Raw genomic sequence first — 24,331 nt, 5'->3', positions numbered from 1 at the left:
AAAAATCTTATTGACTAAAAATGATACAGTACTGCTAGCTGTAGAGTTGGCTAGCTAGCAGTGGCTGCGTTTACCTTTATATTTTATCTTTGATACAGAGACAACTATGTAGCTAGCTAACATTGCACTAATCAAATCGTTCCGTTGTAATGTATTTAGTTTCTACAGTACTGCTAGTTGGTAAAGTTGGCTAACTAGCAGTGGTTGTGGTGTTGACGCCGTTTGGAAAACAGCGCGAATGAACGAACGAATACAGCTGGCTAGCTAACCTTGTTAGTTTCTCAAAGTTAGTTTCTCAAAGCTACACCTACACCTTTATCCTTGATGCAAAGACAACTATGTAGCTAGCTAGCTAACATTACACTATCATAATGTACTTACATTCAGAAATCTTGCTCTGATTTGTCATCCTGAGGGTCCCAGAGATAAAATGTAGCATAGTTTTGTTTGTTAAAATACTTTTTATATTCAAATGTAGGAGCTGGGTTCTACAGTTTGAACCCCTGCTGCCCCTGATCTAGATGTGTGAAGGTTAGTGTCTTTTCTGTAGGGGAGCTAATTATCCATCATTTATGAGTGGGTAAACCTACATTTTTTATTACCATATAATTTTTTTATGTACATAAATGTATCAATTGACCAATTCGGCACATTTGGGCAGACTTGATACATTTTCAATAGCAATACAATGGTTCATTGGATCAGTCTAAAACTTTGCACATACACTGCTGCCATCTAGTGGCCAAAATCTAAATTGTGCCTAGACTCCTAAGTGGTATAATGGCCTTTCTCTTGCATTTCAAAGGTGATGGGAAAAAAACAACAAAGAAAACATTTTTTTTCCTTTGTATTATCTTTTACTAGATCTAATGTGTTAGTCTCCTGCATTTATTTCACATTTTGTGAAATTAGTGTTTCCTTTCAAATGTTATCAAGAATAAGCATATCCTTGCTTCAGGTCCTGAGCTATAGGCAGTTAGATATGGGTATGTCATTTTAGGTGAAAATTGAAAAAAAGGGTCCGATCCTTAAGCAAACTTTACAATGCATGTTGTCAACCAGCACATCCAGTGCATGATGACGGTAAGTAACACTTGGTTTCCATTTCCTGTGTAACATCAATATGAGTAACATCAATATTGCTACATGTCACAACAGAGGCAGTGTCTTTTCTGTAGGGAAGCTAATTATCCATCATTTATGACATTCCTGGGAGTGGGTATACTTATTTTTTTATTACCAGACCGGTTGCATTCCCACATCTTACAGTACTCATACATCCACTTTAATACACACCAAAAGGAAAAATGGACATTGCAATTATAAGAAAATCCATATATCAATGGAATTGTTTGTGTCCGCAATGTTTATTTTTCCATTTCAAAAGACAAAATAATGCATGACATGTAAAGCATGAAGAAAATTATTGCCAGATATTGTTTGATTCCATTACTATTATATAAAAGTGTGTTGTTTATTCTGAGCATATTGACTGTGAAACACAAAAACAAACATCTGTCATCCAACAGTGTAAAAAACGCCCTTCAGTGACAATAGATCTTACATATTTATATGAAAATTGTACATTCATATAAATATAACGCCATGTACAATGTTGTGGACGCCCAAATATCTCTATATGAGATACGCATACACGTGTCACCTCATTCAATATTATCTTTGGATAATATTTCAATACATCCTGAAAAATGTACACAATCCTCTTGTATGAATATGACTCTTCTGTTTCTATATGACCTGCACTGCGGGGATGGAGGCTACTTTCTCAAGAAGCTTCCCAGCAGATCTGGGTCAAATAGTACTGTTCAAACATCAGATACTTCAAGTACTTGACATGCTCTTGATTTAGCTTACTGATATACAGGGTGGGCAGAGTTTGTAATTTTGGCACAATTCCAATGGTTCCATTATAATAAGCAAGCTAAATCAAGTGATCTTCAAGTATTTGAAATAGATTTAAACATTATATATATATATATATATATATATATATATATATATATATATATATATATATATATATACACACAGCATTCAGAAAGTATTCAGACCCCCCTACATGACAGACTTGTTCTAAAATGGATTCAACAAATGTTTTCCTCATCAATCTACACACAATACCCCATAATGGAAAAGCAATAACAGAAATACCTTATTTAAATAAGTATTCAGACCCTTTGCTATGACACTCGAAATTGAGCTCAGGTGCATCCTGTTTCCATTGATCATCCTTGAGATGTTTCTACAACTAGATTGGAGTCCACCTGTGGTAAATTAAATTGATTGGACATGATTTGGACACAGTTGACAGTGCATGTCAGAGCAAAAACCAAGGGATTGTGTTGAGGCACAGATCTGGGGAAGGGTACCAAAACATTTCTGCAGCATTGAAGGTCCCCAAGAACAGAGTGGCCTCCATCCTTCTTAAATTTAGACACCCTTTGCCTTGATGACAGCTTTGCACACGCTTGGCATTCTCTCAACCAGCTTCATGAGGTAGTCACCTGGAATGCACTTCACTTAACAGGTGTGCCTTGTTAAAAGTTAATTTGTGGAATTTATTTTCTTCTTAATGCATTTGAGCCAATCAGTTGTTGTGACAAGGTAGGGGTGGTATACAGAAGATAGACCTATTTGGTAAAATACCAAGTCTATATTATGGCAAGAACAGCTCAAATGAGCAAAGAGAAACGACAGTCCATCTTTACTGTAAGACATGAAGGTCAGTCAATTCGGAGAATTTCAACAACTAAAAGTTTCTTCAAGTGCAGTCGCAAAAACCGTCAAGCGCTATGATGAAACTGGCTCTCGTGAGGACCGCCACAGGAAAGGAAGACCCAGAGTTACCTCTGCTGCAGAAGATAAGTTCATTAGAGTTACCAGCCTCAGAAATTGCAGCCCAAATAAAAGTTCAAGAAACAGACACATCTTAACATCAACTGTTCAGAGGAGACTGCGTGACTCAGGCCTTCATGGTCGAATTGCTGCAAAGAAACCACTACTAAAGGACACCAGTAAGAAGAAGAGACTTGCTTGGGCCAAGAAACACGAGCAATGGACATTAGACTGGTGGAAATCTGTTCTTTGGTCTGATGAGTCCAAATTTGGGATTTTTGGTTCCAACATGATTTCATATGTGTTATTTCATAATTGTGATGTCTTTACTATTTTTCTACAATGTAGAAAATAGTAAAAATAAAGGAAAATCCTTGAATGAAAGGTGTGTCCAAACTTTTGACTGGTGCTGTATATTATATATATATATATATTTATATTGGATCCAGTTCTGCTGCACAGTAATGTGATTATGTGTAGCATCAGTAACATAGCCTAGGTGTCTTTCTGTTTCTACTTGTATGGCATGACAATGATAAAGTAGTTGGCTAAGGCAGAAACAACCTTATCAATACTCTTTATTCACCTGACAAAATACCAAGACCATTGATGCATACTTAAATATGCAAGTTGGGTTATGAAGGGAAATTTTAAGCTAAAAGAATGATGAATTATATGAGATAAGTATATCAATGATATATATGAATATAATATGAATATGTATTCAGACAAAAGCACTAATTTGGGGATGACCCTTTCTTGTGTACAGTCTCTCTCGCTGCTCATGGGATGTCACTATTTAACCAGGCATGAAAGGACGGAAGGATATTGCAAATCTGATTTTCATCAACCTATGAGGGGTTGGGTAGAGTGGTTTTAATCCCTAAATTTACGCCAAGAACAAAGGTCATGTGCTTGCTCAAACACTCCGATATCACTTTCGTCTGTTCTAGCATGTGTCTGTCTACTTCCGGCCCACAGTCTCTGCCAGCTTCTTGAGCCTCTTCTTGAGTTCCAGAGGAAACTTCTCGTAACACTTCTTACACACTGGCTTCATGTCAAACTCCACAAACTTGTTCCTGTAAGGGAGAGACAAAAACACAATCATTATGAGCAGGGTTCTGATTTTATTTATCTTTCATTTATCTATCTATATATCACAAGTCTTAAACTCTAGCACTACTTTCCCTTCGGCTCCTTCTAGCTCCCTCTCTTTACCTTCTTCTCCCTCCTGCTCCCTCTCTTCCCCTTCTTCTCCCACCTGCTCCCTCTCTCCCCCTTCTGATCCCTCTTGCTCCCTCTTTCCCCCTTCTGCTCCCCCCCAGCTCCCTCTCTCCCCCTTCTGCTAGCCCCTAGCTCCCTCTCTTCCCCTTCTGGTCCGCCTGCTCCCTCTCTACCCTTCTGCTCCCTCCTGCTTCCTCTCTACCCTTCTGCTCCCTCCTGCTTTCTCTCCCCCTCCTGCTTCCTCTAAACCCTTCCTGCTTCCTCTCTCCCACTCCTGCGCCCTCTCTCCCACTCCTGCGTCCTCTCTTCCCTTCTGACCCCTCCTGCTCCATCTCTCCCCCTCCTGATCCCTCTATCTCCTTCTGCTTCCCCTCTTCCCCTCCTGCTCCCTCTCCCCCTTCTGCTCCCTCTCTCCCCCTTCTGCTCCCTCCTGCTCCCTCTCTCCCCACCTGCACCTTCTCTCCCCCTTCTGCTTACTCGCTCACGCTCCCTCTCTCCCCCACCTGCTCCCTCTCTCCCCCTCCTGCTCCCTCTCTCCTCCTTCTGCTCCCTCTCTTCCCCTCCTGCTCCCTCTCTCCCCGTCCTTCTCTCTCTCTCCCCCTCCTGCTCTCTCTCTCCCCTCCCTCTCTCCCCTTCCTGCTCCCTCTCTTCCACTCCTGCTCCCTCTCTCCCACTTCTTCTCCCTCTCTCCCCTTCCTGCTCCCTCTCTTCCCTTCCTGCTCCCTCTCTTCCACTCCTGCTCCCTCTCTTCCACTCCTGCTCCCTCTCTTCCCTTCCTGCTCCCTCTCTCCCACTTCTGCTCCCTCTCTCCCCTTCCTGCTCCCTCTCTTCCACTCCTGCTCCCTCTCTTCCACTCCTGCTCCCTCTCTCCCCTTCCTGCTCCCTCTCTTCCACTCCTGCTCCCTCTCTCCCCTTCCTGCTCCCTCTCTCCCACTTCTGCTCCCTCTCTTCCACTCCTGCTCCCTCTCTCCCCTTCCTGCTCCCTCTCTTCCACTCCTGCTCCCTCTCTCCCCTTCCTGCTCCCTCTCTCCCACTTCTGCTCCCTCTCTCACCCATCTGCTTCCTCTCTTCCCCATTGAGGCCTTTAAAAATCAGACATCCAGTCCAGCCAGTACACAGAGGCAGGAAACAATTGGTGTTTTACCCATAAACAAACCAGGATCTGGTGAACAAAGACTTCTCTTTACACTCTGACTGATCTGACAAAATACACACTACCGTACTGTACATGCCTCTAGCCTCAACCATCTGATCAGAGAGAAAAGGACTTCCAGTCTGATTATTGCAGCATTATTACAGAGCTGAATTATTTTGTTAATCCCCTAAGTGTGTCTGGTTGAGGAATGGCCATATGGACTAACCATTTCCTGCGGAGATCCTAAATATGGTCAACATTGGTGGGAAACACCGGTACTGATGCAAATAACAGCTTAGGCCAATTATCTATCTGTACCGGTTATTAATCATTATTTATGATCTGTGTCTAATCTCTACTTCCGTTGATTGCTCATACTCTAAAACTGATAAAGTACAATGATGTTGAATGTGAGGTGATAAAAAATGCATGGTTCATAGTTTATGTTTAACAGATATTTGATCTCTGTGTCTAAAACCCTTTTTTAACTGACTAGTCAGGGTGGATGGATGAAAGATAGATAGTGAAAGCACAACACAAGAAAAAGAGAGGGATAGGAGATGAAAACTAACCAATGAATGGAAAGTGGAAGTGAGGAGAAAGGAAGGAGAGAGGTTTATAGACACATGGGCACTTTCTTCTTCTTTTCTTTTTCTCGTTTGGCAAGACGCCGCTTCATGTCGTCTGGCAGGCGCTCGTAGCAGTGTTTACACACAGGCTTCAGATCCACGTCTACAAACTTATTCCTGGTACAACCAGGAAAGAGGAGGAGGAGGAAGTGAGGAAGAAAGAGGAGAGGGGAGGATATGGACAGACAAACAGGGACAAGTGAAAGAGAGGGACAGAGAGAAAGGGATGACACAGGCAGATGGAAAAGCTGGGAAATAGATCAGGTAGTCACAGGTGCAGTGGAACAGGTAGAGCAGTAGAGACATATGAGAGACAGAAGAGGACAGAGATATTGCTTCAGGTGGGCACAGAGCAGAAAGAAAGGTTTCAATTGAATTGAAATCTACAGTCCCAAAGAGAGTCTAACCTCATTTCAATGTGTCAGCACACAGGATGGTGTTGCTGTGTTAACTCAGTCAGACTTACTTGAGGGTGAGCTTGGTGTTGCAGGTGGAACAGGCGAAGCAGTTGACACACCATGCCTTGTTCAGGGCTGAAACCACTGGAACACACAACACAAACACGTCAAATACATTAGCCTGTGTACCTGACAAGACAATGACAACATGGCGAAAGCAGAGATACTCTGGTTTCCAGGCTACAAGTAGTTTATAAAACGAATATGACATATTCGATTCAATATTTGTTTGACTGTATATGATGTTTGGTGATAATATCTTACCATCACCCTCAATGACACGGTTGCAGTGGTAGCAGACATCTCCAAAGAGCTGTAGGAGAGGAGAAAGTCAATAGCCAGGCACGCAATTCCCTTTACATATTACAATGTCTTTACTCTTTACTGTATTCTTCAAGACAAGAGCAATGCAATTCACTTCACAGTCTTCATTTGTTGCATTGCTACATTTGTACTTCCACCACTAGATGGTCCCATAAAACTAGCCAAGACTGGAGGTCACATTCAAATTATATACAGCAAGATGCAATCACTTAAAGGCTTGCTTAAAGATAAATAAAATACAGTGCCTGGATTGGATTGAGTTACTAAGTAGAGACCTTGGGCTGTGTGTGCAGCCTTCTCCTACATTACCTGGTTGTAGTGAGTCTCACAGTAGGCCAGTCCTTTGCGTTCGTAGTGGCGATGGCCCAGGAAGGGCTTCTCACACTTAGCACACACAAAATGCTGCAAACACATACAACATGGCCCCACACAACAGGTTAGTACAGACAGACCAGCACAGGTCAGTTTAATCCATATCAGTCTAGTTTAGTTCAGACCTATTAGGAGTCAGACCAGACCAGTCCCGTCCCGTCTGAGATTAGTGGGTTCAGAGGGCAGCAGCAGGGTAGGAGTGCCCCCCGTGGAAGCACTCACCTCTACAGACAGACAGACACAGGAGCCTGGTTTGTCTGGGAGGTCCCCCCGGGGGCAGAATGCAGCACAGACCAGACAGAGAGCAGGACAGAATGCAGCCAGGAAGGGTCTCCCATCAGTCACCCTAACTAACCCCTCACCATGTTAAAGTGTTTTTCACAGTAGGTGTGGTCCCCACGCTCGTAATACGGGGAGCCATGAAACGGACGCTCACACAGAGCACATACATGGTGCTACAGGAGGGGGGAAGAGGAGAAAAGTAGAGAGGAAAGAAGGCAGCAGATATATGAACAGAGGAATGTCAGAGGGAAAGAAAGAGGAAGGATATCCTCCATTCTGAGATAGTCCAGACACGGCCACAGAGATGAAATGAAAGCAGGGTAGAAACAGAACCATATACAAACTCCCTTGAATACATTTCTACTGTGATGTTCTCAGGAATTATAGAACTAACTCTAACAATGGGAATTCCAAACCAGCTGTTGTATAATAGGAAATAATAGTTGTTCAGCGACAAAGACAGACAAAGCAGTACTTACCAAAGATAATAATAATAATAATAATAATATTGTAGTAATCACCTCATGGCTACAAAATACCATAATAGCATAACATTGCAACCTCCTGAACAGGTCCATATTGTAAGAGTGATGTCATAATTTAATTTGATTTTTTAAATAATATTTGATTTAAACTTTATTTAACTACCTCGACGTGCCACTGCTTGCCCATGGCATTGACCACGCGGCCCTCGATGGGTCTCCTGCAGGCTCCACATATGGGAACGCCCATCTTGTCATGGCAGGGCAGGCAGTACAGCTCTCCCTTCAGCTCCCTGGCATCAGCTGTCAGTTCCTTACTACAGGGGGAGAGGAGGGACAAACCTTATGAGCATCAACAACAGCTGTTAGTGGGCTGGTGGTTATTGTGTTCTGAATTCACAACACAAACCAAGTGGCGGTGTTGCATAGAGGAATTAGTCGTCTGCAGACTTCCTGAATGAATATTCACCATCACAACTTCTACCTCAAGGACAAGCTGACAACTGTAGGTTTGTTTAAGGACAGGCAGTCTTACGGGAAAGGTTTGGTTAGGTTGGAGGTGCCTCTCAACTGCTTTTAACTGTCATCTAAATCATTCTTCTATCATCAGTCCCTCTCTCCCAACTCTCTTCCTCCTCCTCCCTCTCTTCTCTCCTTTGGCTGACTTGTACAGGGGTAAACTCTACTAAACCCAAAATTGAGAAGTCCTATCCTGCTACAGAAAACATACCCTGCCTATAGCAGCTCTGTGGAGAGACCATAACTACACGTACATACTACCTCAATCAGCCTGACTAATCGGTGTCTGTATGTAGCCTCGCTACTTTTATAGCCTCGCTACTGTATATAGCCTGTCTTTTTACTGTTGTTTTTATTTATTTACCTACCTATTGTTCACCTAATACCTTTGTTGCACTATTGGTTAGAGCCTTTAAGTAAGCATTTCACTGTAAGGTCTACACCTGTTGTATTCAGCGCATGTGACAAATATACTTTGATTTGACTTGATTTGATTGTATTTCAGAATTTCAGTGTCTACCACTGACAGGGATAGTACATGAGAAGGGCTTACCAAGAAAAACTTCCAAAAGGATTAATTTGAGGTAGAAAGGACTTGGAGCAGAGATGTATTTATTTTAGCTCACTAATCCATTGTACAGGATGCAAACAAGTGACTGATGTTTTGACATCAAGCTGACATCACCTCAAGAGTGACCTGTCCATTGCATTTAACTCCAATTTATAGCCTAGTGGCCCACTGAGACAACAATGTAAGAAAATAATAATGATGATATGTTTCAAGGTAAATGGCAAATTATAACACAAAATAATACTAATAATAACAGGAATAGTGTGTCTCGTTAATCAATAGGCCAGTTCAATATAGATGATATTTGGGTATCCGTAAATCCAGAGATACAGAGACCCCAAAAAATCAAGGCAACAACATTATAGAAACGATGACAGTGAAAAATCATCTTAGACCCTTAGGATCCACAGTGTCTGAGTACTGCCAGAATGCCTCTGTTTTAGTTTACGTACAATGTCACCTCCTCTTGGTGAAATGTGGAAGTGTTTATGGCTACAAAGACTAGGAAGGTGAACCATGGTTGGCTTCTGGGCTGTACGCACTACCCTCTGTAGTGCCTTGCGGACGGTGGCCGAGCAGTTGCCATACCAGGAAGTGATGCAACCAGTCAGGATGCTCTCGATGGTGCAGCTGTAGAACATTTTGAGGATCTGAGGACCCATGCCAAATCTTTTCAGTCTCCTGAGGGGGAATAGGTTTTGCCGTGCCCTCTTCACGACTGTCTTGGTGTGCTTGGACCATGTTAGTTTGTTGGTGATATGGACACCAAGGAACTTGAAGCTCTCAACCTGCTCCACTACAGCCCCGTCGATGAGAATGGGGCATGCTCGGTCCTCTTTTTACTGTAGTCCAGGGATCATCTCTTTTGTCTTGATCACGTTGAGGGAGAGGTTGTTGTCCTGGCACCACACGGCCAGGTCTCTGACCTCCTCCCTATAGGCTGTTTTGTCATTGTCGGTGATCAGGCCTACCACTGTTGTGTCATCTGCAAACTTGATGATGGTGTTGGAGTCGTGCCCGGCCATGCAGTCATGAGTGAACAGGGAGTACAGGAGGGGACTGAGCACGCACCCCTGAGGGGCCTCCGTGTTGAGGATCAGCGTGGCGGATGTGTTGTTGCCTAACCTTACCACCTGGGGGCAGCCCATCAGGATGTCCAGGATCCAGTTGCAGAGGGAGGTGTTTAGTCCCAGGGTCCTTAGCTTAGTGATGAGCTTTGAGGGCACTATGGTGTTGAACGCTGAGCTGTAGTCAATGAACAGCATTCTCACATAGGTGTTCCTTTTGTCCAGGTGGGAAGGGGCAGTGTGGAGTGCAATAGAGATTGCATCATCTGTGGATCTGTTAGGGCGGTATGCAAATTGGAGTGGGTCTAGGGTTTCTGGGATAATGGTGTTGATGTGAGCTATGACCAGCCTTTCAAAGCACTTCATGGCTACAGACATGAGTGCTACAGGTCGGTAGTCATTTAGGCAGGTTACTTAGTGTACTTGGGCACAGGCACTATGGTGGTCTGCTTAAAACATGTTGGTATTACAGACTCGAGCAGGGAGAGGTTGAAAATGTCAGTGAAGACACTTTCCAGTTAGTCAGCGCATGCTCGCAGTACACGTCCTGGTAATCCGTCTGGCCCTGCGGTCTTGTAATAATAATAATAATACTATTATTAGTATTATTTTCTGTTATAATTTGCCATTTACCTTGAAACACATCATCATTATTATTTTCTTACCTTGTTGTGTCTCAATGGGCAACTAGGCTATAAATTGGAGCTAAGTGCAATGGTCAGGTCACTCTGAGGAAGACGTCAGCTTGACGTAGAAATGTCAGTCACTTGTTCCATCCTGATCAATGGACTAAGGTGAGCTAAAATATATCAATCTCTGCTTTTTTTGTTGAGTGCTCCAACTCCTTTCTACCACAAATGAGTATTTTTTGAAGTTTTTCTTGGTAAGCCTTTCTCATGATTTTTGTCATTGTTGTTGAGCACCCCTCCTTTCCTTTGTTTGCTGAAGCGAAGGCCCACCTGAACTGTAGGCTACAGTACATGTATAGGTTGCATACAGGTTGTGTAGAAGTTGAGTAAAGATTTGGCAGGGGTTGTATTCATACCATTAGGTTTATGTAGAGGGTGTGTGACGTTTGTGTGGTGATTTAGCAGTGTTTGGGTTTAGGTTGAATGCAGGTTGTATAAATATTGTGTTTTGGTTGAGTAGTACTTGTATGTAGGGTTTGTGGAGTTGTTTTTATATTGCTAGCATGAGTACCCGCAGTTGTTGCAGTTGAAGTGGTCCGGGTGGTAGGGGTCGTTCTTGAACAGCAGCGGCTGCTCCTCGATGATGGCGTGGCACTTCTGACAGATGTACTTCCCCAGACCACGGGCTTTCTCACGGTTATGACACGGGCGACACAGGTGTCTGAGGGAGGGAGAGAGATAGAGAGTGATATACATGTTGGTAAAGAGAGCTCAGCCTGACCCAGAGGCTGAAATAATGTTGCTACATTAAAACTACAGGAGGGTGTTAACAGTGTGTGGGATTTCTCCTTGCTTTATAAAAGCTATGCAGCGGAAAAGTTGCTGTCCCCTATCCCATGGTGTTAAATCAGTAATGGCTGATCAGTGATCTAGTCCACGTCTCTGGACTGACCTGCCGGCGTTCTTGACGAAGCCCACGTCAGCCAGCACGGCCTGGCAGAGGTCACAGCAGAAACAGTCAGGGTGCCAGCTGTTGTTCATCGCCTTGATCACACGACCAATGATAAACTCCCCTGGGAGGAGGAGGAGGAGATAGAATATAACAGGTGCACACACATATCCACCTGTTAATATAGAGAGAAATAACTAAAGAAAACTCTTGGCCCAAGAAAGCAATTAGCGATAGAAGTCTACCCAGTTGTGTCTAGGGCTCAAGGTGAGGGAAGCAGGGTTAAAGGAGACCAAATATGACCTTAAGCTTCAGACAACACCACCAGTGTTAATAATTCTACTGTGTAGGTGCAGTTCCTGTACTCACCACACTGGTGGCAGCAGGGAGCAAACAGCATCTGGAAGTCGTGCTCACAGTACTTCCTGCCCTCAAACTGCAGAAGAAGAGAACAAGCATCAGAATCAGTCAATGATTAGAACATACCGTAGCCATAGATAGACCTGTACGTCTACAGATCTGTCTGTGGCTCGGATCTCCCTTTCGGGGAACAGCTCTGGGGTCCCTAGGGTCAGCTGGAGATGTCTGGCCTCCTGTCTGTTCTGCTGCCCCTAAAAAGCCAGCCAGACAGAGACAGAACGAGAGAGAGAGTGGGATAACTCAGAGACAACCCACTGGGTACCGACATCATTTCTACATCTAGTTTTGATTTACATTTGGTTGAGTTGTCATCTAACTTGAATTCAACCTGAAATCAATAACAAATGTCACCACGTCATTGTATTTAGATTCAAAGTTGAGTGAAAAATAATACATGGACGACTTTTTGCAAATCCAATCATTTTTCTACGTTGATTCAACGCCATCAAATGTTTTTGTTGCTGTAAATCACGTGAAAACAACATTGATTCTACCAGTTTCTGACCAGTGGGAAGCTTCTAATGGGCCAGTAATGCATTAGGCTGAGTGCTGTGAGGTTGGGAGTCCATCCAGTTAATACACTTTACCCAATATCAAATTTGTGACAGGAGGTGAAGGTGTCTCCGTCCTTAGCTTCTTATATTACCACCCGTACCAAATACATATAATATCATATTTTGTTGTTTTGAGCATGAGGGCCATGTAAGCAAAGTTTGTAATACATCTAATTTAAAGCTGGAATCCGCATTTGGTGAAATAGTGCCACTGGTCGTTCTAGGTGCACTTGTTATTGTTTTTGTTTATGAAAGGAGGAGAGGAGTACTACAGTCTGCTGTTCTATCGCACGTCCAATGATGTCCGAGGGGAAAAAACTGAGTTTGTTGTTATATCGCAAACAGACGTGGCAGTTCCACCGCTATGGATTCCAGGAGGCTAACACAATAAATGTCTCTAGGACAAGGGGCTTGGGTTTACTTCAGGCTAGACACTGTTGTATAGAATGAGATGGATGAGAGCTATATTTACACAGGCAGTCAATTCTGATCCTTTGCACAATTATGGGCAAAAGAGCTGATCTGATTGGTCTAAAGACCAATTAGTAAAAAAGAAAAGATCAGAATTGGGCTGCCTGTGTAAACACAGTCTAAGTCATGTTCCTTCTAATTTGTTGGGGCACTGTGCGGAAACTTGAACGTTGTGAGAATGTTGTGCAACTTCTGGCACACGTTTACAGTGAACACTGAGGCTGTACCCTGTACAGCTTTTTCAGCATAATGTAGGCCTACCAACAAAACCAGTGGAGCAAATGGAAATAGCTTTTCATTTCTATGATATAGCCTACAGTAGCATATATGTGGTGTTAACGCAGGCCTACATTGCATGAGACTTTTAAAAATGTTTTTACATGATGAAGGGCTTGACATTAATGAATTATTTTTTACTTGGGTCTTTAACACCATGGGCCAAATAGGTGACTGTAAATTGCTTTGCCTTGTGTTGTATGATGCAAGAAACCACTTTACAAAATAAAATGTGTTATTATTACCATACAGAGAATTAGATAATGTAGGCTAACCCTCTGCTTATTGGCTTATTTGCATATTCAAGCCTGTCTCAAAATTCAACACTGCCCATTTAATTAAGACAAGCTTTTTACCTGACTGGCTTTTCAAAGACTGCTTGAAATGTAGCCTACAGGTTTTGTGCTCTTGTAGGAAGCAGGAACTCCCCATTGCTGACCTACCCACGCTCTGATCTGAAAAGTGCATTCACTCACGGGTGATTGAAAGACCGCTCGTGGGCTACCCCGGCCAGTGCCGACCAATCATTGGGGTAATAAAGCCGCATACAAACATGGTCTCTTTTTTGCTTTCTTAAGGCAGCTACAAAATGCAGGTTTTTCAGCCTAGCTCAGTGCTTTCTGTGGTGTTGGGGCAGCCAGCGGAAAATACGGAGCGTAGGTGTTTGTAATGTTCTCTAATTGCACCGTGATTGGCTCAGTGTCACTCATGGGGACACTACATCACCGCAAAATCTATGGGGAGAGCTCGAAAATTCAAGGCCCTTGCGTGCTGCCATAGATTTACATTAGAAGTGCCTAACCAGGGAGGCTCAGTGTCATTGGCCACAGATAAAATTATGTCAAATCATGTTATATCTACAGTGGCTTTGATAAGGTCAAGATCATACTTTCAAAATCTTAGCTAGCAAGCAGTCATCATCATGAATCAAGTTGCCAATCTACTGGCAAATAGTTTTCAATCCTTGTCATATGAAGAAAAATTATAAATAAAACGTATCGGACACAAACATTATACAAGTTGGAAATTGCAAATTCAACAATGAGTGGTTTGGAAGGAATCAGTGGCTAACTGAAAGCTTTGCAAAGTGTTGGGTTCTAAGAATATGGAATGTTACCTTTTCATGTCACTAATGGAGGGCTAAGGTTGAGGGTCTACACCAGAAGTTAAGGGTTATAGGAGGAAGGTAGATAGTGGGTGCAACTAAGCTTGGAATGTGTTGAGTGCAGGGAAGCGATTACATGTGGCAGGCATTGATAAGGAGAGACGGGTGGAGATCTTAGAAACTAACAATGTCACTGAGGGAGAGAGGGTAATGTATAACATTTACATTATGTCAGGGTATGTTATTGTTAGCCATCAGAGATCCTCTGGGAGGAGAAGACACACAGTCTGGTATCAATAACCATGACAGCCTTGAGTTGGGGAGGAGTGAGCACTTTGGGGCAGAGGTCAGGTTAGATGAAGTGAGGAAGAAGAGATATCACTAAGGTTCTGTCTAGCAACAGAGATGCATTTGCTGTTCGGATGTGGAGGAGGAGACTCAGCCTAGGAGAAAGGGTTAAATATCAGTGCTTGTGTGAAATGTTTTTGTCTGAATTACAGCTGTAATGACCCTTTGGGAAGAATTAAACTTGGTTAAGCTTGTCTAGTGTCCGTGAGTTATTTACTCTAAAAGATGTTAGCCTAACAAAAGCAATCACTAGCCTGCTATTCAGTGGAGAGGGTGTGTGGTCCAAGTCTGGGTTTACGGGTCTCTTTTCTAAGCTTAAAAGGATAAACATTCACTAGTAACACACCATGGGCCAGAAAAGGTTGAATACATTGGTCATGCTGTCAATCCAGCATGACTTCTGCCGCATTCAAAACAACTGGAAACTCAGAACTGGGATATCTCAGACTTCAGTGAGCTCAAGACAACTGGGAACTGAAGAAAACTAGCGACGACTGGGAAAATAACGTTTTGAACGGTCATCCAACTCAGAACTCCAAGAACTCAGGCTTCTTTCTAGAGCTCCGACCTGAAGATCACTGACGTCAGGATTCAACCTTGTTTTTTCCCCGAGTTCCAAGTTGTCTTGAAAGCAACATAAATCCAGAGAATGCCAGACTTTGATGACAAAGTTTGATGACAAAATTTGTCCACAAGAAGGACCACTGCCACACCTTCCATTTCAAGTGAGCACAGAACAAGGTGAGTCCAAAAATGTATTGTATGCTACTGCATAATGATGTAATATGCCAGGGAGATATTTATACGGTAGCTAAGAAATTAATACTAAGTTTATGTTGTGTAGTAAGCTGTTAGTAGCCCATGTGCTTCACCCAAATAATTTGGTCCCTTTCCCCCTTATAACTTAGCCTACTGTTCTGACTTGGTGGTGCACATGTTGCATATAGCCTGTTTTAGAGAAATGTAATCATTAAATATTTTAAGAGCTTTCATTGTCTGCTTATATGCCCCCTTTATTTATCCTACGGTTCTGACTTGGTGTACATGGAGAATACTGTAAGAATGGCCCATGTTCTGAATTCTGTCTCTGTACATTTCAAAGGTGCTGAACAAATAGTTATATTGACTACGTCCACCCTAGCTCGCTTATTAATATCTTTATCGAAATTACGGATTGCCTCTTATCCGCTCATCGTTCCCTTATGCTATAGTTTGTACTGCTCAATTGTCAGCAGGAACCACATTTGTTTAAGCAAGTCAGCCATATCAGCTATTCTTTTAAAAAGAGAGTAAATGAGGCTGAATGAACTGTTTCGCTGCCAGACAAGGCTCCCCTGATAGCCAGGTGTAGCAGTGGTAAGGATTCACTCCATGGTGCTGAAAAGAAAGCTGATAGTAGAGAGGGAGAGAAGGTCTGATGGTAGAGAGGGAGAGAGGAGAGAGGGTCTGATGGTAGAGAGGGAGAGAGGGTCTGATGGTAGAGAGGGAGAGAGGAGAGAGGGTCTGATGGTAGAGAGGGAGAGGGGAGAGAGGGTCTGATGGTAGAGAGGGAGAGAGGAGAGAGGGTCTGATGGTAGAGAGGGAGAGGGTCTGATGGTAGTGAGGGAGAGAGGAGAGAGGGTCTGATGGTAGAGAGGGAGAGAGGAGAGAGGGTCTGATGGTAGAGAGGGAGAGAGGAGAGGGTCTGTTGGTAGAGAGGGAGAGAGGAGAGAGGGTCTGATGGTAGTGAGGGAGAGGGTCTGATGGTAGTGAGGGAGAGGGGTCTGATGGTAGTGAGGGAGAGAGGAGAGAGGGTCTGATGGTAGAGAGGGAGAGAGGAGAGAGGGTCTGATGGTAGAGGGAGAGAGGGTCTGATGGTAGAGAGGGAGAGAGGGTCTGATGGTAGAGAGGGAGAGAGGAGAGAGGGTCTGATGGTAGAGAGGGAGAGGGGAGAGAGGGTCTGATGGTAGAGAGGGAGAGAGGAGAGAGGGTCTGATGGTAGAGAGGGAGAGGGTCTGATGGTAGTGAGGGAGAGAGGAGAGAGGGTCTGATGGTAGAGAGGGAGAGAGGAGAGAGGGTCTGATGGTAGAGAGGGAGAGAGGAGAGGGTCTGATGGTAGAGAGGGAGAGAGGAGAGAGGGTCTGATGGTAGTGAGGGAGAGGGTCTGATGGTAGTGAGGGAGAGGGTCTGATGGTAGTGAGGGAGAGAGGAGAGAGGCTCTGATGGTAGAGAGGGAGAGAGGAGAGAGGGTCTGATGGTAGAGGGAGAGAGGGTCTGATGGTAGAGGGAGAGAGGGTCTGATGGTAGTGAGGGAGAGAGGAGAGATGGTCTGATGGTAGAGGGGGAGAGAGGAGAGAGGGTCTGATGGTAGAGAGGGAGAGAGGAGAGAGGGTCTGATGGTAGAGAGGGAGAGAGGAGAGAGGGTCTGATGGTAGAGAGGGAGAGAGGAGAGAGGGTCTGATGGTAGAGAGGGAGAGAGGAGAGAGGGTCTGATGGTAGAGAGGGAGAGAGGAGACAGGGTCTGATGGTAGAGAGGGAGAGAGGAGAGAGGGTCTGATGGTAGAGGGGGAGAGAGGAGAGAGGGTCTGATGGTAGAGAGGAGAGAGGGTCTGATTGTAGAGAGGGTCTGATGGTAGAGAGGAGAGAGGGTCTGATGGTAGAGAGGGAGAGAAGGTCTGATGATAGAGAGGGAAAGAGGAGAGAGGGTCTGATGGTAGAGAGGGAGAGAAGGTCTGATGATAGAGAGGGAGAGAGGAGAGAGGGTCTGATGGTAGAGAGGAGAGAGGGTCTGATGGTAGAGAGGAGAGAGGGTCTGATGGTAGAGAGGGAGAGAGGAGAGAGGGTCTGATGGTAGTGAGGGAGAGAGGAGAGAGGGTCTGATGGTAGAGAGGGAGAGAGGAGAGAGGGTCTGATGGTAGAGAGGAGAGAGGGTCTGATGGTAGTGAGGGAGAGAGGAGAGAGGGTCTGATGGTAGAGAGGGAGAGAGGAGAGAGGGTCTGATGGTAGAGAGGAGAGAGGGTCTGATGGTAGAGAGGAGAGAGGGTCTGATGGTAGAGAGGGAGAGAGGAGAGAAGGTCTGATGGGAGAGAGGAGAGAGGGTCTGATGGTAGAGAGGAGAGAGGGTCTGATGGGAGAGAGGAGAGAGGGGTCTGATGGGAGAGAGGAGAGAGGGTCTGATGGTAGTGAGGAGAGGCAGAGAAGGAGGAGAGAGGGTCTGATGGTAGAGAGGGAGAGAGGAGAGAGGGTCTGATGGTAGAGAGGAGAGAGGGTCTGATGGTAGTGAGGGAGAGAGGAGAGAGGGTCTGATGGTAGAGAGGAGAGAGGGTCTGATGGTAGAGAGGAGAGAGGGTCTGATGGGAGAGAGGAGAGAGGGTCTGATGGGAGAGAGGAGAGAGGGTCTGATGGGAGAGAGGAGAGAGGGTCTGATGGTAGAGAGGAGAGAGGGTCTGATGGGAGAGAGGAGAGAGGAGAGAGGGTCTGATGGGAGAGAGGAGAGAGGGTCTGATGGTAGAGAGGAGAGAGGGTCTGATGGGAGAGAGAGAGAGTAGAGAGGGTCTGATGGGAGAGAGGAGAGAGGGTCTGATGGGAGAGAGGAGAGAGGGTCTGATTGGAGAGAGGAGAGAGGGTCTGATGGGAGAGAGAGGAGAGAGGGTCTGATGGTAGAGAGGAGAGAGGAGAGAGGGTCTGATGGGAGAGAGGAGAGGGTCTGATGGTAGTGAGGAGGAGAGAGGGTCTGATGGGAGAGAGAGAGGGTCTGATGGGAGAGGAGAGAGGGTCTGATGGTAGAGAGGAGAGAGGGTCTGATGGTAGAGAGGAGAGAGGGTCTGATGGTAGAGAGGAGAGAGGAGAGAGGGTCTGATGGTAGAGAGGAGTGAGGAGAGAGGGTCTGATGGGAGAGAGGAGAGAGGGTCTGATGGTAGAGAGGAGAGAGGGTCTGATGGTAGAGAGGAGAGAGGGTCTGATGGTAGAGAGGAGAGAGGGTCTGATGGTAGAGAGGAGAGAGGGTCTGATGGGAGAGAGGAGAGAGGGTCTGATGGTAGTGAGGAGAGAGGGTCTGATGGGAGAGAGGAGAGAGGGTCTGATGGTAGAGAGGAGAGAGGGTCTGATGGTAGTGAGGAGAGAGGGTCTGATGGGAGAGAGGAGAGAGGGTCTGATGGTAGAGAGGAGAGAGGAGAGAGGGTCTGATGGTAGAGAGGAGAGAGGGTCTGATGGTAGAGAGGAGAGAGGGTCTGATGGGAGAGAGGAGAGAGGGTCTGATGGGAGAGAGGAGAGAGGGTCTGATGGTAGAGAGGAGAGAGGGTCTGAGTCTGATGGGAGAGAGAGGGTCTGATGGTAGTGAGGAGAGAGGGTCTGATGGTAGAGGAGAGAGGAGAGAGGGTCTGATGGTAGAGAGGAGAGAGGGTCTGATGGTAGAGAGGAGAGAGGGTCTGATGGTAGAGGAGGAGGAGAGAGGGTCTGATGGTAGAGAGGAGAGAGGGTCTGATGGTAGAGAGGAGAGAGGGTCTGATGGTAGAGAGGAGAGAGGAGAGAGGGTCTGATGGGAGAGAGGAGAGAGGGTCTGATGGTAGAGAGGAGAGAGGAGAGAGGGTCTGATGGGAGAGAGGAGAGAGGGTCTGATGGTAGAGAGGAGAGAGGGTCTGATGGGAGAGAGGAGAGAGGGTCTGATGGGAGAGAGGAGAGAGGGTCTGATGGAGAGAGGAGAGAGGGTCTGATGGTAGAGAGGAGAGAGGGTCTGATGGGAAAGAAGAGAGAGGGGTCTGATGGTAGAGAGGGAGAGAGGAGAGGGTCTGATGGTAGAGAGGAGAGAGGAGAGGGTCTGATGGTAGAGAGGAGAGAGGGTCTGATGGGAGAGGAGGAGAGAGGGTCTGATGGTAGAGAGGAGAGAGGGTCTGATGGTGAGAGAGGAGAGAGGGTCTGATGGTAGAGAGGAGAGAGGGTCTGATGGTAGAGAGAGGAGAGAGGGTCTGATGGGAGAGAGGAGAGAGGGTCTGATGGGAGAGAGGAGAGAGGGTCTGATGGTAGAGAGGAGAGAGGGTCTGATGGTAGAGGAGAGAGGGTCTGATGGTAGAGAGGGAGAGAGGGTCTGATGGTAGAGAGAGAGGAGAGAGGGTCTGATGGGAGAGAGGAGAGAGGGTCTGATGGTAGAGAGGAGAGAGGGTCTGATGGGAGAGAGGAGAGAGGGTCTGATGGGAGAGAGGAGAGAGGGTCTGATGGTAGAGAGGAGAGAGGAGAGAGGGTCTGATGGTAGAGAGGGAGAGAGGGTCTGATGGGAGAGAGGAGAGAGGAGAGAGGGTCTGATGGGAGAGAGGAGAGAGGTTCTGATGGTAGTGAGGAGAGAGGGTCTGATGGGAGAGAGGAGAGAGGAGAGAGGGTCTGATGGTAGAGAGGAGAGAGGGTCTGATGGTAGAGAGGAGAGAGGGTCTGATGGGAGAGAGGAGAGAGGAGAGAGGGTCTGATGGGAGAGAGGAGAGAGGGTCTGATGGGAGAGAGGAGAGAGGGTCTGATGGGAGAGAGGAGAGAGGGTCTGATGGGAGAGAGGAGAGAGGGTCTGATGGTAGAGAGGAGAGAGGGTCTGATGGTAGAGAGGAGAGAGGGTCTGATGGGAGAGAGGAGAGAGGAGAGAGGGTCTGATGGGAGAGAGGAGAGAGGGTCTGATGGGAGAGAGGAGAGAGGGTCTGATGGGAGAGAGAGGAGAGAGGGTCTGATGGTAGAGAGGAGAGAGGAGAGAGGGTCTGATGGGAGAGAGGAGAGGGTCTGATGGTAGTGAGGAAGAGAGGGTCTGATGGTAGAGAGGAGAGAGGGTCTGATGGTAGAGAGGAGAGAGGGTCTGATGGTAGAGAGGAGAGAGGGTCTGATGGTAGAGAGGAGAGAGGGTCTGATGGTAGAGAGGAGAGAGGGTCTGATGGTAGAGAGGAGAGAGGGTCTGATGGTAGAGAGGAGAGAGGGTCTGATGGTAGAGAGGAGAGAGGGTCTGATGGTAGAGAGGAGAGAGGAGAGAGGGTCTGATGGTAGAGAGGGAGAGATAGAGAGGGTCTGATGGTAGAGAGGAGAGAGGAGAGAGGGTCTGATGGTAGAGAGGAGAGAGGGTCTGATGGTAGAGAGGAGAGAGGGTCTGATGGGAGAGAGGAGAGAGGGTCTGATGGTAGAGAGGAGAGAGGGTCTGATGGGAGAGAGGAGAGAGGGTCTGATGGTAGAGAGGAAAGAGGGTCTGATGGGAGAGAGGAGAGAGGGTCTGATGGGAGAGAGGAGAGAGGGTCTGATGGGAGAGAGGAGAGAGGGTCTGATGGGAGAGAGGAGAAGAGGGTCTGATGGGAGAGAGGAGAGAGGGTCTGATGGGTAGAGAGGAGAGAGGGTCTGATGGTAGAGAGGAGAGAGGGTCTGATGGGAGAGAGGAGAGAGGGTCTGATGGTAGAGAGGGAGAGATAGAGAGGGTCTGATGGTAGAGAGGAGAGAGGAGAGGGTCTGATGGTAGAGAGGGTCTGATGGTAGAGAGGAGAGAGGGTCTGATGGTAGAGAGGGAGAGAGGAGAGAGGGTCTGATGGTTGAGAGGAGAGAGGGTCTGATGGGAGAGAGGAGAGAGGAAAGAGGGTCTGATGGTAGAGAGGAGAGAGGGTCTGATGGTAGAGAGGGAGAGGGAGAGAGGGTCTGATGGTAGAGAGGAGAGAGGGTCTGATGGTAGAGAGGGAGAGAGGAGAGAGGGTCTGATGGGAGAGAGGAGAGAGGGTCTGATGGGAGAGAGGAGAGAGGGTCTGATGGGAGAGAGGAGATAGGGTCTGATGGTAGAGAGGAGAGAGGAGAGAGGGTCTGATGGTAGAGAGGAGAGAGGGTCTGATGGTAGAGAGGGTCTGATGGTAGAGAGGAGAGAGGGTCTGATGGTAGAGAGGGAGAGAGGGTCTGATGGTAGAGGGGAGAGAGGAGAGAGGGTCTGATGGGAGAGAGGAGAGAGGGTCTGATGGGAGAGAGGAGAGAGGTTCTGATGGTAGTGAGGAGAGAGGGTCTGATGGGAGAGAGAGAGGAGAGAGGGTCTGATGGGAGAGAGGAGAGAGGGTCTGATGGTAGAGAGGAGAGAGGGTCTGATGGTAGAGAGGAGAGAGAGAGGGTCTGATGGGAGAGAGGAGAGAGGGGTCTGATGGGAGAGAGGAGAGAGGGTCTGATGGGAGAGAGGAGAGAGGGTCTGATGGTAGAGAGGAGAGAGGAGAGAGGGTCTGATGGGAGAGAGGAGAGAGGGTCTGATGGTAGAGAGGAGAGAGGGTCTGATGGTAGAGAGGAGAGAGGGTCTGATGGTAGAGAGGAGAGAGGGTCTGATGGGAGAGAGGAGAGAGGAAAGAGGGTCTGATGGTAGAGAGGAGAGAGGGTCTGATGGTAGAGAGGGAGAGGGGAGAGAGGGTCTGATGGGAGAGAGGAGAGAGGGTCTGATGGTAGAGAGGGAGAGAGGAGAGAGGGTCTGATGGGAGAGAGGAGAGAGGGTCTGATGGGAGAGAGGAGAGAGGGTCTGATGGGAGAGAGAGGAGAGAGGGTCTGATGGTAGAGAGGGAGAGATAGAGAGGGTCTGATGGTAGAGAGGAGTCTGATGGTAGAGAGGGTCTGATGGGAGAGAGGAGAGAGGGTCTGATGGTAGTGAGGAAGAGAGGGTCTGATGGTAGAGAGGAGAGAGGGTCTGATGGTAGAGAGGAGAGAGGGTCTGATGGTAGAGAGGGTCTGATGGTAGAGAGGAGAGAGGGTCTGATGGGAGAGAGGAGAGAGGGTCTGATGGGAGAGAGGAGAGAGGTGTCTGATGGTAGAGAGGAGAGAGGGTCTGATGGTAGAGAGGAGAGAGGGTCTGATGGTAGAGAGGAGAGAGGGTCTGATGGGAGAGAGGAGAGAGGGTCTGATGGTAGAGAGGAGAGAGGGTCTGATGGGAGAGAGGAGAGAGGGTCTGATGGTAGAGAGGAGAGAGGGTCTGATGGGAGAGAGGAGAGAGGAGAGAGGGTCTGATGGGAGAGAGGAGAGAGGGTCTGATGGGAGAGAGGAGAGAGGAGAGAGGGTCTGATGGGAGAGAGGAGAGAGGGTCTGATGGGAGAGAGGAGAGAGGGTCTGATGGGAGAGAGGAGAGAGGGGTCTGATGGGAGAGAGGAGAGAGGAGAGAGGGGTCTGATGGGAGAGAGGAGAGAGGGTCTGATGGTAGAGAGGAGAGAGGGTCTGATGGTAGAGAGGAGAGAGGGTCTGATGGGAGAGAGGAGGAGAGAGGGTCTGATGGTAGAGAGGAGAGAGGGTCTGATGGTAGAGAGAGGAGAGAGGGTCTGATGGGAGAGAGGAGAGAGGAAGAGAGGGTCTGATGGGAGAGAGGAGAGAGAGGGTCTGATGGGAGAGAGGAGAGAGGGTCTGATGGGAGAGAGAGGAGAGAGGGTCTGATGGTAGAGAGGGAGAGATAGAGAGGGTCTGATGGTAGAGAGGAGAGAGGAGAGAGAGGGTCTGATGGGAGAGAGGAGAGGGTCTGATGGTAGTGAGGAAGAGAGGGTCTGATGGGAGAGAGGAGAGAGGGTCTGATGGTAGAGAGGAGAGAGGGGTCTGATGGTAGAGAGGAGAGAGGGTCTGATGGTAGAGAGGGTCTGATGGTAGAGAGGAGAGAGGGTCTGATGGTAGAGAGGAGAGAGGGTCTGATGGTAGAGAGGAGAAGAGGGTCTGATGGTAGAGAGGAGAGAGGGTCTGATGGTAGAGAGGAGAGAGGGTCTGATGGTAGAGAGGGAGAGAGGAGAGAGGGTCTGATGGGAGAGAGGAGAGAGGGTCTGATGGTAGAGAGGAGAGAGGGTCTGATGGGAGAGGAGAGAGGAGAGAGGGTCTGATGGGAGAGAGGAGAGAGGGTCTGATGGGAGAGAGGGTCTGATGGGAGAGAGAGGAGAGAGGGTCTGATGGTAGAGAGGGAGAGATAGAGAGGGTCTGATGGTAGAGAGGAGAGGAGAGAGGGTCTGATGGGAGAGAGGAGAGGGTCTGATGGTGAGTGAGGAAGAGAGGGTCTGATGGGAGAGAGGAGAGAGGGTCTGATGGTAGAGAGGAGAGAGGGTCTGATGGGAGAGAGGAGAGAGGGTCTGATGGTAGAGAGGGTCTGATGGTAGAGAGGAGAGAGGGTCTGATGGTAGAGAGGAGAGAGGGTCTGATGGGAGAGAGGAGAAGAGGGTCTGATGGTAGAGAGGAGAGAGGGTCTGATGGTAGTGAGGAGAGAGGGTCTGATGGTAGAGAGGGAGAGAGGAGAGAGGGTCTGATGGTAGAGAGGAGAGAGGGTCTGATGGGAGAGAGGAGAGAGGGTCTGATGGTAGAGAGGAGAGAGGAGAGAGGGTCTGATGGGAGAGAGGAGAGAGGGTCTGATGGTAGAGAGGAGAGAGGGTCTGATGGTAGAGAGGAGAGAGGGTCTGATGGTAGAGAGGAGAGAGGGTCTGATGGTAGAGAGGAGAGAGGGTCTGATGGTAGAGAGGAGAGAGGGTCTGATGGGAGAGAGGAGAGAGGGTCTGATGGTAGAGAGGAGAGAGGGTCTGATGGGAGAGAGGGAGAGGGTCTGATGGGAGAGAGAGAGAGAGGGTCTGATGGGAGAGAGGAGAGAGGGTCTGATGGGAGAGAGAGGGGAGAGGGTCTGATGGTAGAGAGGAGAGAGGGTCTGGTGGTAGTGAGGAGAGAGGGTCTGATGGGAGAGAGGAGAGAGGGTCTGAT

General features: G+C 47.3%; 1 protein-coding gene across 6 annotated transcripts in view; it reads right to left on the bottom strand.

Moving 5' to 3' along the window:
• Positions 1-1,216: 1,216 nt before the first annotated feature.
• The window catches only part of LOC106582212 (LIM and senescent cell antigen-like-containing domain protein 1), an 82,172-nt gene continuing 59,057 nt past the window's right edge, over positions 1,217-24,331 (bottom strand). For 4 of the 6 annotated variants that reach the window (XM_045704681.2, XM_045704682.2, XM_045704680.2 and 1 more), the window contains exons 3-11: positions 11,867-11,933; positions 11,501-11,621; positions 11,120-11,269; positions 7,929-8,079; positions 6,936-7,028; positions 6,567-6,615; positions 6,311-6,386; positions 5,788-5,961; positions 1,217-3,935 (exon numbers count right to left, since the gene is read on the bottom strand). In XM_045704681.2, the coding sequence (XP_045560637.1) occupies positions 5,832-5,961; positions 6,311-6,386; positions 6,567-6,615; positions 6,936-7,028; positions 7,929-8,079; positions 11,120-11,269; positions 11,501-11,621; positions 11,867-11,933 (837 nt within the window). In that variant the 3' untranslated portion in view covers positions 1,217-3,935; positions 5,788-5,831. Of the gene's footprint in view, positions 3,936-5,787; positions 5,962-6,310; positions 6,387-6,566; positions 6,616-6,935; positions 7,029-7,360; positions 7,454-7,928; positions 8,080-11,119; positions 11,270-11,500; positions 11,622-11,866; positions 11,934-24,331 lie in introns of all 6 variants that reach the window. The other 2 variants (XM_014165056.3, XM_014165058.3) reach the window with 2 other exon arrangements.

The sequence above is a fragment of the Salmo salar genome, chromosome 21, assembly GCF_965601325.2.
Source record: "Salmo salar chromosome 21, fSalSal1, whole genome shotgun sequence".
In the NCBI taxonomy this organism is placed as follows: Eukaryota; Metazoa; Chordata; class Actinopteri; order Salmoniformes; family Salmonidae; genus Salmo; species Salmo salar.
Note: the sequence above shows the minus strand (reverse complement) of the source record. Positions and strands in the feature narration are given on the sequence as shown.